The sequence below is a fragment of the Hyperoodon ampullatus genome (genome assembly GCF_949752795.1).
Source record: "Hyperoodon ampullatus genome assembly, chromosome: 8".
Classification (NCBI taxonomy): domain Eukaryota; kingdom Metazoa; phylum Chordata; class Mammalia; order Artiodactyla; family Ziphiidae; genus Hyperoodon; species Hyperoodon ampullatus.
Window position 1 is genome coordinate 75,323,485 of NC_136921.1, and position 19,057 is coordinate 75,342,541.

General features: G+C 37.5%; 1 protein-coding gene across 3 annotated transcripts in view; it reads right to left on the bottom strand.

Annotated features, from left to right (window-relative positions):
* The window catches only part of WDSUB1 (WD repeat, sterile alpha motif and U-box domain containing 1), a gene marked incomplete at both ends in the record, with an annotated part of 88,720 nt that overhangs the window by 60,713 nt on the left and 8,950 nt on the right, over window positions 1-19,057 (bottom strand). The window contains one exon of one of the 3 annotated variants that reach the window (XM_079710436.1): window positions 16,658-16,755. The exons of the other annotated variants lie outside the window; for them this stretch is intronic. Within the exon in view, the coding sequence (XP_079566562.1) occupies window positions 16,658-16,755 (98 nt within the window). Of the gene's footprint in view, window positions 1-16,657; window positions 16,756-19,057 lie in introns of those variants that run through there. 3 annotated transcript variants of the gene reach the window in all.

Here is a 19,057-nt window from a genome sequence, read left to right on the forward strand (position 1 = left end):
ACTTATAAAGTATCATTTAATGCTACATTAAATGCTACTCTTTCGGAACATTTTACACTCCAGAAAAAGTTTATCTTTATTATATAAAATTCATATCAGCAGAAGTATTATATGTGATCTGTCATCTGCATATCAACACCACTAATTGGTTAATTCTGACAGTGATAAAAATAAAACTCCTAAATTATGTATGTGTCAATGTTGCTTGAGAAAACCAAAAATAAAACCAACAAGATAAAACTGTCATTTCTATTTTGTTCTAGGCTGTATTTATCTGAAAAATTAGTATGGAGTATAAATAAAGAGCTTACAAAACTACGGGAGGTATGATATACATGAATGTGCATCCAAAAGCATTTACCAACAGTTTTAATGTAGATGTCTGGGTTAACTTTAACACTGGGTTCTCTAAAATTATTTTTAAATTATATTAAATTTGGATGTATGCTTTATATTGAGAAAAGCAACATGAATAATTTGTCAAAAAATTACTGAATTTCTCATTTTAATGGTGAATAGTGCTGAACTGGGTTACACATGATATCCTTACTAACCTTGGCAAGGTGTTTCCAGGTCAAACTGCCAGATATTCACTGTTTTGTCCATTGAACCAGTAGCAAGTAAAAGGATACTGGGTGCAAAGGCACAAGTTGTGACATACCTAGTTAATAAAAACAACTATTATATATCCTCAGACCTATTTTTTAATTATATTAATACAAAGTGAGGTTAAGTTCAGACCTGGTATGCTGAGTCAAGGTGTGAAGTATATTCTCAGTATTCTGAAAAACAACACGAACAGCTTTATATTTACTCAGGCAAGAGTAAAGCTACTGATAAAGACTTGTTTGACCTGAATGGTTTATATACTCTATATATTCTAATATTATGAGTCACTAATATAAACCAAAACTTTACCCACTGAATAGAGAATAGCATTTATAACTAATAACATTATCAAGTACTTATTTCACTCTTTCTCAATTATCAGCACTGCTGTCTGGTGAAATTTTTAGTATAATATAGTCCTGGCTGATTTGTCTCAACTTACTAATAGTAACCATGAAATTATTTGTATTTTTGCTATGGCATTTGACTGTACCCATTGCAGACCAGTGAGTAGAAATTAGTCATTGCAATATTGAGTACACTTAGCTGGCCATCCAACAACTAGATGTATTTAACTGAGATTCATATACATATTTTATGGAGAAAATTTAACACTATATTTATTTCTGTGAATGTAAAATCTCGTGAAAATTTCCTGAGAAATATTAAGGATCTATTTCACCTCGTTTGAGTACTCTTTCCCACTTCCTGCCAGAACTCAATAATTTGAACTGCTGTGTGGAGGACTAGCTTAGCTTCCTTGCTTGACCCACTACACTTTGATAATTCACATCTCTATTTCTTTGTTGGCATAGCTACAACCTAAGCTCAACCACTCTAAGGTCCCACTCAACACTGATTTCTCTTGGAGAATATTTTCATCAATCATACCTTCACTATATATTAAATGTTCATTTTTCTTCATACTTATGCAACCTGGTCTTTATTCACATGCATCTACCAAGAAGCCCCATTTTTCCAAATCCTTTATAACCTACTTTTCTTATACTAGTCTCTAAATCCAGGTGGGACTCTATAAAGTGATAGAGCCACTTTCAGCTTTCAGCTATACCTTCCCAAAACCCTTGGGTAAACACTCCTTTGCTGTTATGGAAACCTGGTGTAAGAGTTTAATAAAAATTGACTTAAAGTGATTTTTTTAATATTGATGCTCTTTAAATCTGTATTTTCTTTGACCAGACTAAACATCTGTCTATCTTAAAACCATTATTGAAATATTTAAGGGCTCGTCCTGGAACCAATACCTTACATGCATAACTATTTTAGCATTTCTGAAAATGTATATATTATATTCTTGGGCATCCTAAACAGAAAAAATATGTACATTTTTCTCGTCTTGCCTAAACTTGAAGTTCAGTAGCCTAATAAGCAAACATAATTTACACAGATCACACAAGATTTTGAAATACTTACAGTATCATACACTATGACAGACTTATCCACTGATCTTTAAAAGAAAAAAAAAAAGATTATGGGTGAAAGTTCTATAAAAACAAAGTACAGTATTTACGTAATTAGTATTTTTTAATCATTTTAATAACTTTTTAAGAAAAGGCTGAAATATTGATATGCACACATTCAGAATGCAGTCTATTTTTGTTCATATGTATAAACTTTTATTTAAAAAAACTACATGCCATATACCAAATACCAAATTTATCAGAAAATTATAAACTGTATTAAACGTTAGCACATGCTATTTATACTATATAGCCATAAACAGAATAAGCATTTGTAATGTATAAATAAGACACAATCTCATATCAAGTTAGTAACTCAAAGGGAAAAACTACTACAAGGAAAAGCTAGTACATTCTACTTGATTTTTGTTCCAAATAGCATTGCTATTATTGATATGGCCATGCCTTAATTACTAATCAATATGTATATATGTCTTGATTGTGACTCATTTTTGAAAATTATGATTCTAAACTTGATATGGACCCTACATTGTTTCTTTCAATGCTATAAAAATTAAAACAACCATCCGGGTTTATTCTAGTGGTGAAAAAAAAAACATCATACAAAGAAAAATGCAATAACATAACAAACTACTTAATTGAGAACAACAGATAAATATGTTTCTACATGATATTTTCCCGCTGATATAGCTGTTATGACATGATATATGTTGCAAAGCAAGAAAACATATCAACAATACAAGTGTTACTGCTCTCTGTACAACTTTAACAGTATTTGTACTTATTATTATTAAAAGGTAGCTGATTACAGTCTGACCACAGGAGTCACACCTATTAGAAGGCTTAAAAAGACTTCCCTGGCAATCCAGTGGTTAAGACCCAGCGCTTCCAATGCAGGGGGCTCATGTTTGAGCCCTGGTTGGGGAACTAGGATCCCACATGCCACCAAAAAAAAAAAAAAAATCCTTTGAGTAAGTCTTAAAATTTATTTAGTAGTCTCTCCAGTGTTGGTGACAGATTTTGACTACAGAATCTTTGCCATAATTTCAAAATAGAACTTATATGTTGTTCAATGTAAAATAAAACAAAAGCAAATAAGAAGCATATAAATGCATTCTGGCATCAAAAACCAGAATTATAGCATTAAACATTAAATTCCAGCCAAAAAACACTGAGAAATTATATTAGCAGGTAATATGTATATGCTAGACATGATTTATAGACACACTTATTTTGTCCTAAATTCCTCAAAGTACAAAGTATTATTTCTGGAATATCTAAAATTCTTAGGGAAAACTTCATTACTTCTTAGCATCCTTAAAACAAACTAAAAGGAATTTCCACTTTCTGAGACTACCACTAGTGCAATTAAAACTAACTCATCCTAGGGGCTTCCCTGGTGGCGCAGTAGTTGAGAGTCCGCCTGCCGATGCAGGGGACACGGGTTCGTGCCCCGGTCGGGGAGGATCCCGCATGACGCGGAGCGGCTGGGCCCGTGGGCCATGGCCGCTGGGCCTACGCGTCCGGAGCCTGTGCTCCACAACGGGAGAGGCCACAGCGGTGAGAGGCCCGCGTACTGCAAAACAAAACAAAACAAAACAAAAAAAACTCATCCTAATGATGTATCACTTGAGAAGCTGAATCATCATTAGACAGTCTTGTAGGCAACAGATAGCCAGCCATGATGGCAATGAAATAGGTTCCCTTGCTGATGAGGTATAAAAATGAATTTGAGAAGCAAAAGGCCAAACATGAAGAACTCTTTAAGAGTCTGCTAAATCTAGGCAAGAAGACTAGAGATTATGGGCAGAGACCTGCGGACATTTAGAGATTAAAAGGATTTTAAACTCACCTCCTATAGTCCCTAATTTGACTAATGGGGATTCAAAGGAAAATGTAATGGGATTTTTTAACTGATTAGATTTGGGGGGAAGGAAATTAGGATTAGGGAAAAATATAGTTTTCAATATTTGAGATTTGGGTTTCAAAGACAGAAAATAATTATAATCACTGTAAACAGACATAAAATACCTTGAAACTACTAAAACAATATAAAACCTCAAAATATTCTCTAAATAGAACGTGAACCAACAGCAAATAAAAATTCTGATTGTTTGGTGCCCGTGGTTATACATTTCTTCCCTGCTATATATAACTCTTCCCCCTGCTATATATAATTCTTTCAGTACCCACAATCTGCCCTGTCACCTTAACCTCACTTTCCCTTATAAAGGATGCATTAATTGTCAAGTCTTTTGATACTCCATTCCTACCATTTTGTGGCACTCTAAAACCTTAACTCTACTCACTCAAGAATACAAGAGAGGGCTTCCCTGGTGGCGCAGTGGTTAAGAATCTGCCTGCCAATGCAAGGGACACAGGTTCGAGCCCTGGTCCGGGAAGATCCCACATGCCGCGGAGCAACTAAGCCCATGAGCCACAACTACTGAGCCTATGCTCTAGAGCCCACAAGCCACAACTACTAAGCCCACGTGCCACAACTACTGAAGCCTGCACGCCTAGAGCCCGTGCTCCACAACAAGAGAAGCCACGACAATGAGAAGCCCACGCACCACAACGAAGAGTAGCCCCCACTCACCACAACTAGAGAATGCCTGCGCACAGCAACGAAGACCCAATGCAGCCAAAAATAAATAAATAAATTTATTTATTTAAAAAAAAAGAATACAAGAGAAACACGCCAATTTTATCTAGACAGCTGCTAGGCAAGAGCAACAACACAGTTATGTGCTTGATATGGAAGAGCATATAATCACAAGCTCAAGGGAGATGAGTGACACTGTAGTGACGTCGTACAGCCACCCATGTCACAAATCACCTAAAGCATTTTAATTCAAACCAGTTTTATACAATGACCAAAAAACTAATCAAATGAAATTACCCACAACTATTTCATTAGGTCAAGTATGTTCCTAAGGTTTAAAGATTTATTTTACACTCACATATTTTTATTTTAAATATATGTTTCTTCATTCAGAAAGTATGTGCAGTCTCTTACAAAGATGTAGAAAAAAGAAGATAAAAATTATGTGAAGAAACTGGGGAGGAAGAGAACATAAAGATGAGGTGGGGGAGAGAGATGAAGGTTAAGATTAGTATTTAAAATATATGTCACAACATAGAGTCCACTTTGTTAACAGAGAGCTGCAAGTTTGTTGCCGAGCTTCTTCAATAGCAATTTTAAAAAGGAAACATGATCTGTCATACAATTTAAGATAGAAACACAAACCCAATGCATGGGAAAGGGACATCAATTCTTTAGACTGAGACCTGTTGGAACTATTTCCCCCAAGGTCTTTACAGAGATGATGCTATGAAATGTAGTCCCCAACAACTCTTCCTGAATGAAGATAAGTTTCAAACAGCTGTTTTATAATGCCCCTCAGTATAGATCAATGGCTAAAACTTAACCCAAAAAAGGCAGAAATCAGAAAATGAGGGAGTAAAATAATGCTATATAATTGCCTAATGTTCTGGATTATAAAAACAATACACAAAAATAATATTCTTGTAATATACATAATATTTAATGAACCTATACTGAGCAATTATTGTGCCCCAAACATAATAAATGCTTTGCCTGTATTTTCTTATTTAAGCTTCATAACAATCTTATGAGGGCAGTGTTCTGACTTTCCCCATTTTATAATTCAGAAAAATGAAGTCGAGAGAAGATATGGAACTAGAACTTGTTTGAGGTTGCATAGCTAGTGCATGGCAGGGCTGGGATTAAAACTCAGTAACCTGTGTTTCTGGATTTTACACTTCCTAGAACATCATCCCCCATGAATGTATAATTAAACTTGATTCATAATGGGCACACACCCTGACAGTTTTAGCCTAAAAACTTATAAAACAGATCACATGACTATTCAAATTTCACTAGAGTTTTCACAAGACATCTATTTTTTCAAGCCGTGTAATATCTAATAACCCTCATGATAAGCAAACTGCAACATGGACTCTGGCCAAAGAACTGACTTGTTCAATAGTTCTGTTAACAATGTTGTAGAGAGTACGGGGAAATAAATGATGATTTGAGTTTTGGAAAGGTGACCTTAAGCCTTCTTATGCTAGTCATTACTGAGTGAGAGAGGGTGGCTGTTGAGCCATTACTAATTCATGACAGTAAAACTCTGCTGTCCACATTTATAAAAGATAAAACATAAACAAGCATCTTGTTGAGAAGAGGGGGGACAATTACTTCCAGTTCTTTCTGGAATAAGATCCCTGGCCTCTTTTCTCCCTCTCTTGCTTAGCAGGAAAGGAATGACAGATGACTGGAAAGTCTGGGGAAGATGCTGGGCCATGTGGTTCAGCCCCTTCTGGATTTTCTTTCTTCTGATCTGCCCTTTCAGGGGAAGTCTGCAGTGGTCCATGCCACCCAAGAGCAGGTGAACAAGTCAGCTGCAGATCTACAGTCCTGCTATCTAGTAGTTATCTGCCCAGTATTTCTCTCTTACTGGTTTTCAACTCAAGAAGAAGAAAAAAAGGTGTTACTTTTGAACTCTTAAAACTCTAACAATGATAGCCATTCTTAAACTGGTTTCCAAAGAATCATAACTACTAGAACTGAGAATTTATGGAAAAAGGCAACCTCTATTTGAATTACAAAGATTGACTCTTCCTGTTTGAATAGCAGCTAATTCATATAATGTTAATTTTATCTGGTTGGATCAAGAGAAGTAATGGTGAAACAAAACACAAATTCGGCTAAGGGGCTAGAGGAAACTTATTAGAGGAGAGATGTGGAGAAAGATGGAGAGAAAAAGTTCCTACACATTTTGCTGTATGACATGTGATGCCATCATAGCCCTGAGAGCTAATGAAGTGTGTGAAGCAGATATGAGAATCTATGTATCTTCTGCTAACCCAGATACTGAAGATTTTCATAAATGTAAAACAATGCCACTTCTCACTATTTTTGGTTTTATTTCTCCTAAAGAAAAATGTTAATATACAAGTTTATTATTATTGTTTAAACAACAAAAATATTTTAGAGTCTTCTTAGTTTTATTTTCTGTAAATAGCAATATATGGAACCCTTATAAGCGAAAGCTCTTTGGAGTCCTCCGTAACTTTTAAGAGTGTCAAACAATCCTAAGACTAAAAAGCAATGAGGTGGGTGGAGTCAAGATGGCGTACTAGGAGGACACGGAATTCGTGTCTCCTCACAACTAGGGCACCTACCAGGCACCGGTGGGGGGCCACAGACACCTAAGGGGACGGGAGGAACCCCCAGCGACCGGGTAGGACGTGGGGTGTGGGGCGAGTGAAGGGGGAGGAGAAGTGGATGTGGGATGGGACTGGCGCTGCTGAGGGGCGGCTGGGGGAGGGGAAGGGATCCCACGCCTGAAGGGGGAACTTGGGGAACCACTGGGAGGGCAGAGGATCAAAAGGGAGCGTGGCCAGGTTTCCCCTGCCCACTCGGACCCCCAGGAACCTGCTGAGATCCTGGGCCTGATCCTCTGCCCACCTAGGCCCCCTCCAGCTGCGCAGGTCCTGAGGGAGTGGGAGGGAGGGAAGGGGGAGCAAAAGTAAAGGCCGGACCTCCGGGACCGGCACCCCTGAGGGGCAGCTGGGGGAGGGGAGGAGTTCCTACACCCAGCGAGACCCACCCACGGTTAGGGGTCCAGCAGCGACAGGGGAGACGCTGGGGGAGATGGTACGGCAGGGCGTAAAGGAACAGAAGGGAAAGGGGCCAGTGCTTTCCCTGTCCACTCAGGCACGGGGAAGCCTGTTGGGCTCCCGGGCCTAATCCTCTGCCCTTGGAGCTTCCCTCCTGCTGTGCAGAGCCCAAGCCCCGCCCCTACACCCCCACCCAGGGCCCCACCTCTACATTCGGAGACTCCCTCCAACGAGCTGGGCCTACACCCCACCCACACACCCTCACTCAAGGCCCTACCTCCAAACTCCAGAACTCCACATTCCAGAGGCCCCGCTCAGGTCTTGATGCCTCTCCCATTCCAGGCAGAACATAAGTAGAGGCCCCATCCCACACTTGAATGTCCTGTCTGTGTCCCCCCGCCCCGGCCCCCCAACCCCCACCTAGGCCCCGCCCCAGGCTCAAACGTCACATCCCCACCTGCCTAGGTCTCACCCTACCCTAAACCCCACCCCTGCCTAAGATCCACCCCTGTCAAAACTCCACCCCCATAGCCAAGGCTTTTTTTTTTTCTTTTTTCCTTTTTTAGATTGGAGTTCTGTTTTACCTTATGGATTCACTGTTGTTGATTCTTCTACATTTTTATTTTTCCTCATAAATCTTTTATTTTTCTAATTCTACTTTATTCTTTACACTTTGTTATTGCTCTCTCCTTTTGGCTTGTTCCCCCCCACACATTTTTTTTTCTTTTGTGGTTTTATTTTACCTTGTTGCAGTTGTTTCAATTATAGTTTTATTTGTCCTAATATATTATTCATCTTCCTAATTTTATTTTGCTTATTATTCTTTGATATTTTACTGCTCCTTTCTTCTTTTTGTCTTTCTTCCCCCCACCCCCTTTTTTTTTTTTTTTTTTTTTTACCATGCCACGAAGCTTGTGGGATCTTGGTTCCCAGGCCAGAGGTTGGGCCCAAGCTCCTGTGGTGGGAGTTCTGAGTCCAAACCGATGGACTAACAGAGAACCTCAGACCCCAGGGAATATCAATCGGAGTGAGGCCTCCCAGAGGTCCTCACCTCAACACCAACACCCAGCACTATCCAACTGCCTGCAACCTCCAGTGCTGGACGTGTCAAGCCAAACCACCAGTAAGACAGGAATATAGCACCACCCATCAAAAAAAAAAAAAAAAAAAGAAACTAGAAAAAAATATGTTACAGATGAAGCAGCAAGATAAAAACCTACAACACAAAATAAATGAAGACGAAATAGGGAAACTACCTGAAAAAGAATTAAGAGTAATGATAGTAAACATGATCGAAAATCTCGGAAACAGAATGGAGAAAATACAAGAAAAATTTAACAGGATCTAGAAGAACTAAAGAGCAAACAAACAGTGATGAACAACACAATTATGGAAATTAAAAATACTCTAGAAGGAATCAATAACAGAATAACTAAGGCAGAAGAACGAATAAGTGAGCTGGAAGATAAAATGGTGGAAATAACTGCCAGGGAGCAAAATGAAGAAAAAGGAATGAAAAGAATTGAGTACAGTCTCAGAGACCTCTGGGGCAACATTAAATGCACCAACATTCGAATTATTGGGGTCCCAGAAGAAGAAGACAAAAAGAAAGGGTCTGCAAAAATATTTGAAGAGATTATAGTAGACAACTTTCCTAACATGGGAAAGAAAATAGTCGATCAAGTCCAGGAAGCACAGAGAGTCCCATACAGGATAAACCCAGGAGAAACACACCGAGACACATATTAATCAAGCTATCAAAAATTAAATACAAAGAAAAAATATTAAAAGCAGCAAGCGAAAAGCAACAAAAACATACAAGGGACTCCCCATAAGGTTAACAGCTGATATTTCAGCAGACACTCTGCAAGCCAAAATGGAGTGGCAGGACATATTTAGTGATGAAATGGAAAAACCTTCAACCAAGATTACCCAGCAAGGATCTCATTCAGATTTGATGGGGAAATTAAAACCCTTACAGACAAGCAAGAGCTATGAGATTGAGCACTACAAACCAGCTTTACAACAAATGCTAAAGGAACTTCTGTAGGCAGGAAACACAAGAGAAGGAAAAGACCTACAATAACAAACCCAAAACAATTAAGAAAATGGTAGTAAGAACATACATACCGATAATTACCTTAAATGTAAATGGATTAAATGCTCCAACCAAAATACATAGACTGGTTGAACGGATACAAAAACAAGACCTGTACATATGCTGTCTACAAGTGACCCACTTCAGACCTAGGGACACATACAGATTGAAAGTGAGGGGATGGAAAAGATATTCCATGAAAATGGAAATGGAAATTAAAAGAAAGCTAGAGTAGCAATTCTCATATCAGACAAAACAGACTTTAAAACAAAGACTACTGCAAGAGACAAAGAAGGACACTACATGATGATCAAGAGATCAATGCAAGAAGAAGATATAATAATTGTAAAAATTTATGCACCCAACAGAGGAGCACCTGAATACATAAGGCAAATGCTAACAGCCATAAAAGGGGAAATGGACAGTAACATAATAGTAGTAGGAGACTTTAACACCCCACTTTCACCAATGGACAGATCAACCAAAATGAAAATAAGTAAGGAAACACAAGCTTTAAAGGACACATTAAAAAGATGGACGTAATTGATACTTACAGGACATTCCATCTAAAAACAACAGAATACACTTTCTTCTCAAGTGCTCATGGAACATTCTCCAGGACAGATCATATCTTGGGTCACAAATCAAGTCTTGGTAAATTTAAGAAACTGAAATTGTATAAAGTATCTTTTCCGACCACAACGCTATGAGACTAGATAGCAACTACAGTAGAAAAGCTGTAAAAATTACAAACACATGGAGGCTAAACAATACACTACTAAATAACCAAGAGCTCACTAAAGAAATCAAAGAGAAAATCAAAAAATACCTAGAAATAAATGACATGAAAACATGACAACCCAAAACCTATGGGATGCAGCAAAGGCAGTTCTAACAGGGAAGTTTATAGCAATACAATTCTACCTCAAGAAATAAGAAAAATCTCAAATAAACACCCTAACCTTACACCTAAAGCAATTAGAGAAAGAAGAACAAAAACATCCCAAATTTAGCAGAAGGAAAGAAATCAAAAAGATCAGATCAGAAATAAACGAAAAAGAAACGAAGGAAACACTAGCAAAGATCAATAAAACTAAAAGCTGGTTCTTTGAGAAGATAAACAAAATTGATAAACCATTAGCCAGACTCATCAAGAAAAAAAGGGAGAAGACTCAAATCAACAGAATTAGAAATGAAAAAGGATAAGTAACAACTGACACTGCAGAAATACAAAGGATCATGATAGATTACTACAAGCAACTATATGACAATAAAATGGACAACCTGGAAGAAATGGGGAAATTCTCAGGAAAGCACAACCTTCCAAGACTGAGCCAGGAAGAAACAGAAAATATAAAAAGACCAATCACAAGCACTGAAATTGAGAGTGTGATTAAAAATCTTCCAACAAACAAAAGCCCACTATTAGATGGCTTCACAGGCGAATTCTATCAAACATTTAGAGAAGAGCTAACACCTATACTTCTCAAACTCCTCCAAAATATAGCAGAGGGAGAAACACTCCCAAACTCATTCTATCATGAGAATGAGAGGCCACCATCACCCTGATACCAAAACCAGACAAAGATACTACAAAAACAGAAAATTACACACCAGTATCACTGATGAATATAGATGCAAAAATCTTCAACAAAATAATAGCAAACAGGGCTTCCCTGGTGGCGCAGTGGTTGAGAGTCCGCCTGCCGATGCAGGGGACACGGGTTCGTGCCCCGGTCCGGGAAAATCCCACATGCCGCGGAGAGGCTAGGCCCGTGAGCCATGGCCACTGAGCCTGCGCGTCTGGAGCCTGTGCTCCGCAACGGGAGAGGCCACAACAGTGAGAGGCCCGCATACCGCAAAAAAAAAAAATAAATAATAATAGCAAACAGAATCCAACAGCACATTAAAAGGATCATACACCATGATCAAGTGGGGTTTATCACAGGAATGCAAGGATTCTTCAATATAAGCAAATCAATCAATGTGATACACCATATTAACAAACTGAAGAATAAAAACCATGATCATCTCAAGAGATGCAGGAAGAGCTTTTGACAAAATTCAACACCCATTTATGATAAAAACTCTCCAGAAAGTAGGCACAGAGGGAAGCTACCTCAATATAATTAAGGCCATATATGACAAACCCACAGCAAACATCATTCTCAATGGTGAAAAACTGAAAGCATTTCCTCTTAGATCAGGAACAAGACAAGGATGTCCACTCTCACCACTATTATTCAACATAGTTTTGGAAGTCCTAGCCAGGACTATCAGAGAAGAAAAAGAAATAAAAGGATTACAAATAGAAAAAGAAAAAGTAAAACTGTCACTCTTTGCAGATGACATGATACTATACATAGAGAATCCTAAAGATGCCACCAGAGAACTACTAGAGCTAATTAATGAATTTGGTAAAGTTGCAGGATACAAAATTAACGCACAGAAATCTCCAGCATTCCTATACACTAATGATGAAAAATCTGAAAGAGAAATTAAGGAAATACTCCCATTTACCACTGCAACAAAAAGAATAAAATACCTAGAAATAAACCGACCGAGGGAGACAAAAGAACTGTATGCAGAAAACTATAAGCCATTGATGAAAGAAATTAAAGGTGATACAAATAGATGGAGAGATATACCATGTTCTTGGACTGGAAGAACCAATATTGTGAAAATGACTACACTACCCAAAGCAATCTACAGATGCAATGCAATCTCTATCAAATTACCAATGGCATTTTTTTTTTTTTTTTAACAGAACTAGAACAAAAAAATCTTAAAATTTGTATGGAGGCACAAAAGACCCCGAATAGCCAAAGCGGTCTTGAGGGAAAAAAACGGAGCTGGAGGAATCAGACTCCCTGACTTCAGACTATATTACAAAGTTACAGTAATGAAGACTATGGTACTGGCACAAAAACAGAAATATAGATCAATGGAACAGGATAGAAAGCCCAGAGATAAACCCACGTACATATGGTCAACTAATCTATGACAAAGGAGGCAAGGATATACAATGGAGAAAAGACAGTCTCTTCAACAAGTGGTGCTGGGAAAACTGGACAGCTACATGTAAAAGAATGAAATTAGAACACTCCCTAATACCAAACACAAAAATAAACTCAAAATGGATTAGAGACCTAAATTTAAGACCGGAGACTATAAAAGTCTTAGAGGAAAACATAGGAAGAACACTCTTTGACATAAATCACAGCAAGATCTTTTTTGATCCACCACCTAGAGTAATGGAAATAAAAACAAAAATAAACAAATGGGACCTAATGAAACTTAAAAGCTTCTGCAAAGCAAAGGAAACTACAAACGAGATGAAAAGACAACCCCCAGAATGGGAGAAAATATTTGTAAATGAATCAGTGGACAAAGGATTAATCTCCAAAATATATGAACAGCTCATGCAGCTCAATATTAAAAAAACAAACAACCCAATCCAAAAATGGGCAGAAGACCTAAATAGACATTTCTCCAAAGAAGCCATACAGATGGACAAGAAGCTGCTCAACATCACTAATTATTAGAGAAATGCAAATCAAAACTGCAGTGAGGTACCACCTTACACCGGTCAGAATGGCCATCATCAAAAAGTCTACAAACAAGGAATGCTAAAGAGGGTGTGGAGAAAAGGGAACCCTCTTGCACTGTTGGGGAGAATGTAAATTGATACAGCCACTGTGGAGAACAGTATGGAGGTTCCTTAAAAAACTAAAAATAGAATTACCATATGACCCAGCAATCCCACTACTGGGAATATACCCTGAGAAAACCATAATTCAAAAGGACACGTACTCCAATGTTCACTGCAGCACTATTTACAACAGCCAGGACACAGAAACAACCTAAATGTCCAAAGACAGATGAATGCATAAAGAAGATGTAGTACATGTATACAATGGAATATTACTCAGCCATAAAGGAACGAAAGTGGGTCATTTGTAGAGATGTGGATGGATCTAGAGACTGTCATACAGAGTGAAGTAAGCCAGAAAGAGAAAAATAAATATTGTATATTAATGCATATATATGTGGAATCTGGAAAAATGGTACAGATGAACTTATTTGTAGGACAACAATAGAGACGTAGGTATAGAGAACGGACATGTGGACACAGAGGGGGAACAGAAGAGTTGGATGAACTGGGAGATTAGGTTTCACATAAATACACTACCATGTGTTAAACAGATAGCTAGTGGGAACCTGCTGTATGGCACAGGGAGCTCAGCTTGGTGCTTTGTGATGACCTAGGTGGATGGGATAGGGGGTGGTGGGGAGGGAGGTCCAAGAGGGAACGGATATATGTATACATATAGCTGATTCACTTCACTGTATAGCAGAAACTAACAGAACATTGTAAAGCAATTATACTCCTATTAAAAAAACAAAAAGAATCACTAATTATTAGAGAAATGCAAATCAAAACTACAATGAGGTTATCACCTCACACCAGTTAGAATGGGTATCATCAGAATATCTACGAACACCAAATGCTTAAGAGGGTGTGGAGAAAAGGGAACCCTCTTGCACACTGTTGGTGGGAATGTAAATTGATATAGCTACTGTGGAGAACAGGATGGAGGTTCCTTAAGAAACTAAAAATAGAACTACTATATGACCCAGCAATCCCACTACTGGGCATATACGCAGAGAAAACCATAATTCAAAAAGACACATGCACCCCAGTGTTCACTGCAGCACTATTTACAATAGCCAGGTCATGGAAGCAACTTAAATGCCCATCGACAGACGAATTAAAGAAAATGTGGTACATATATACAATGGAATATTACTCAGCCATAAAAAGGAATGAAATTGGGTTATTTGTATAGACGTGGACGGCTCTAGAGACTGTCATACAGAGTGAAGTAAGTCAGAAAGAGAAAAACAAATATAGTATATTAACGCATATATGTGGAACCTAGAAAAATGTTACAGATGAACCGGATGAAAAAATGGTACGGATGAACTAGAAATAGAGACACAGATGTAGACAACAAACGTATAAACACCAAGGGGGGAAGGTGGTGGAGGGTGGGTGGTGGTGGGATGAATTGGGAGATTGGGATTGACATGTATACACTAATATGTATAAAACAGATAATAAGAACCTGCTGTATAAAAAAATAAATTAAATAAAATTCAAAAAAAAAGAGAATAAGACATAAAGTTTACAGTAAGAAGGTATTATGTGCATTTAATTGGAATCCCCGAATTAGAGAAAGAAAAGGACAGAGGCAATATTGGAAGAGATGATAAATAAGAATTTCCCCCCAAACTGATGAAATATCATTCTACATCTTTAAGAAATTCAGTAAATTCCAAGCAAACTAAATAAAAAGAAACCCAAAACTAGATACATCAATGTGCAGAAAACTCAAAATAAAATGTGAGAAGCCAGTTAAAAAAAATATGAATTATATCCAAAAAAGCAACAGTCAGAATAAAACTGACTTCTCTATAGCAATACACAAAAATAATGTGGCCTAAGTTGTATTTATTCCAACAAAAGATTAGTTAACATGTGTAAAGCAGATTTATAAAAATCAGTATAATTTATGACACTTATAGAATAAAAAAGAAAAAGCATATGCTCATTTCAAAAGATGCATGAAAAATCATTTGATAAACTATAACACCAATTCATGAAAAAAAATTCTTACAAACTATATAGAAGGAACAGAAGAGTTAATAAAGCTTATCTCCCAAAATCTACAGTGATCACACTTAATAATGAAAGCGTTCCCTTTGCAATTAGGTCAGACAAGGTTGGCTATTTTCACTATTTCCATTATCCTGGTAGTGTTAGCCAGTTCAGTAAGGCACAGGAGATATCAAAGGTATAAGGATTAGAAAGGAAGAGACAAAAGACGATATGATTTTATACATAAAAAATCCAAAATTAGAATCTTAACAGATAAATCCAGTCTTTCCATATATATTTCCCTATATTAGCCACATCTTTTATAATAGCAACAAAAAAATTAAGTGCCTAGAATAAATCTAATAAAAGATGAGGAGGACCTCCACAAGGATGACAAATAAACTGTCTTCTATTGAGAGACATTATACTGAGAGAAATCAAAAGACAAATGAATGGAAATATATGCCATATTCATGGGTTGGAGACTCAACATCGTAAAGATGTCAACTCTCCCCAAATTTATCAGACTCAATACAATCCCAGTCAAAATCTAAACAGGTTTGTGTGGGTAGAGGGAGGAACTGGAGACAATCTGACAAGCTAACTCTAAAATTTACATGGAAGTGTCAAAAGCCAGGAACAGCCAAATTATAAAGGCTCAGAAAGATATCAGAGAAAGGATAAACAGAAAAACAGAACAGAATAACAGGCTGAGAAAAGACCCACACATATATGATCAGTGATTTCTGACAAGGTGGCATGTGAAAATGGTAAAGAAAAGATTATCTTTTCACCTTACAGTACTGAGACAACTGGATATCCATATGGCAAGAAATGAAACTGGATTCCTATCACATATTATATACATCAGATTTGTTCAACCACTTGGAAAACAAACGTAATGTTGAGTAAAGGAAGCCAGACACAAAATAATTCATAATGTATGATTTGTTTTAAATCAATTTAAAAGGAAAAAGCAATGTTGCATATGACCTGAGGTACTGTCACCAGAAAGGGGCACTTGGAAGGGGAGGACTTCTGGAGGAAAACCAGCAATGCTCTATTTCCTGACCTGAGCAGTGGTTACACGTTTGCATCACAATGATTTATCAACCTATTCTCTTATGTTTTATGTACTTTTCTGTAAGTCTACTCTATTTTATACCAAAATGGTTTAAGGAAATTAAACTAAATAACTTACCCTGAAACTAACATCTGCCCATCGTGAGAAAAAGCACAAGTCAGAACAGGAGCACAGTGCCCACTCAGTGTACTTTTATATTTTAATTCAAAACCTGCAAACAACAAGGTGAGAAAAATTAGCAAGCTGACTGTGCTTAGAATTTATTTTTAAGTAAAAACTATTTCACTTATTTGTTCAATAAAATCTTTGAGTGCCTAAAAGACACAAAAATGAAAAAAAAAATTGTCATGCAACTCAAGTGATTAAGTGGTTTCAAAAGTTCAGTAAGGGGTAAAGAAAATGGTGGGGTCAGCAAAGGCTAGATGGGGGGGGTTATAATCATCAAATTATTTTTAAATTAAAATTTTTTTAACTCTATTAAATATATAAATATATAAAATTTTAAACTATACTTCAATCTTGGTATCTTAAAAAATACACACACACCAACTGCCCAAACGCCTAAAAAGAATCAAATACCTGTAGTTTTAAATATCTGATATTAAAAAAATATTTTCTGATTCCATAAATTAAAAATAATAGTAATTTAACATCTTATAATTCCAATATATCCTATAAAACTCCTACAAGTATGGTATACTAAAATTCTTTTTATGCTTTCTATAATTACTGTAAAGGAATATCATAACTTTTTTAAAGGTAAGCTGAGGGAATTCAATGTATTTTAGTGACAACATATAAAAACAATCACTAAGAAGTTGGCCTGGGGCTTCCCTGGTGGCGCAGTGGTTGAGAATCTACCTGCCAGCGCAGGGGACACGGGTTCGAGCCCTGGTGTGGGAAGATCCCACATGCCGCGGAGCAACTAGGCCCGTGAGCCACAACTACTGAGCCTGCGCGTCTGGAGCCTGTGCTCTGCAACAAGAGAAGCCACGACAGTGAGAGGCCCGCGCACCGCGATGAAGAGTGGCCCCCACTTGCCACAACTAGAGAAAGCCCTTGCACAGAAATGAAGACCCAACATGGCCAAAAATAAAAATAAATAAATTAAAAGAAGGCTCAACATTTAAAAAAAAAAAAGAAGTTGGCCTGGCAAGACAAGGAAATAAGTGAAATCTATAATTTTCTCACACCTAATAAGAACTTTCTCGAAGTGTTAATGGCTTTTAAGATAGAAAGCATTTAACTAAACAAAAAGGTCATTAGAGCAGGTAAAAGTTTCAACAAATAGAAAATATATATTTATTTCACTTTATTATTAAGTATTTTATTTCTATTCAAAATAGAAAAAAAATATGTTTTTATATGGGAGAGCAGATATAGGCATTCAAGGCACTGATCAATACTTAGGCATATACAGATCAATAAGTAGGCACAATCAATCAAAGCAAAAATGTTAACAAGTTGCAAACTAAATGAAGATTTAATAAACCTGCAACAGGATCCTAAGAATTTGTTACATTCTCAAGTATAAGATCCATTTGTCTATCTATTCCTCTCTACAAATAAGCATTAAAATTAGGTGTAGGGGCTTCCCTGGTGGCGCAGTGGTTGGGGGTCCGCCTGCCGATGCAGGGGACACAGGTTCGTGCCCCAGTCCAGGAGGATCCCACGTGCCATGGAGCGGCTGGGCCCGTGAGCCATGGCTGCAGAGCGCTCTGCAGCGGGAGAGGCCACAGCAGTGAGAAGCCCGCGTACCGCAAAAAAACCCAAAAAACAAAACCAAACAAAATAACTTAGGTGCAAATAATGCTAAATGCTTTATTGAAGGGCTTTAACTGCACGTTTATATACTGTTATATATGTTTTTTAAAGAGCCAGTGTAAAAATGCATTTTCCAGACAATGTATGAAAAGCTTTGCTTTCGAATTATTAAAGATATGTTTTATTTAGAACATCCACGTACATGACTATATTTATGGTTTCTTATAAGAATTTCACCTTGATAACAGAAGAGGTAGGATAGACCAGAGAAGTAATAGAACTCTTATCCTTACCAGCATGTCACCAAATACATTAAAAAATTACTGAATGTAACCTAACAGGCAATAAAGCAACTAAATTTCCACAAAAAGAAATGTATTTATTACTTCGTAATAGCAGACCCTTCTCTATACACTAGCATAATGACAAAGATTCTCTCCTTGACTGAACTCTATCCAGGCTCTTCTGAACTGCCTCCTGGACTAGGCCTTGACCTTGGCCTACAAAGACTTTAACACAGTTTCTAAGAGTTCAAGGTTGCATCCTTAGGATGACCCTACCCCTGTTATAAAGTGCCTGCCTGGGAAAACTCAGGGCTGCCCAAAAAATTTACGTTTGTTCCAGCCAACACCTGGAGATAGAGCTCCTGTCTCCTGGCTCTGTGAGAGGGGAGGAGCCTAACTTCCATAAGTGCCAGTTACAAACCCACATGGGTTTCCCATGGACCAATTCCTCACTTCTTGCTTTTT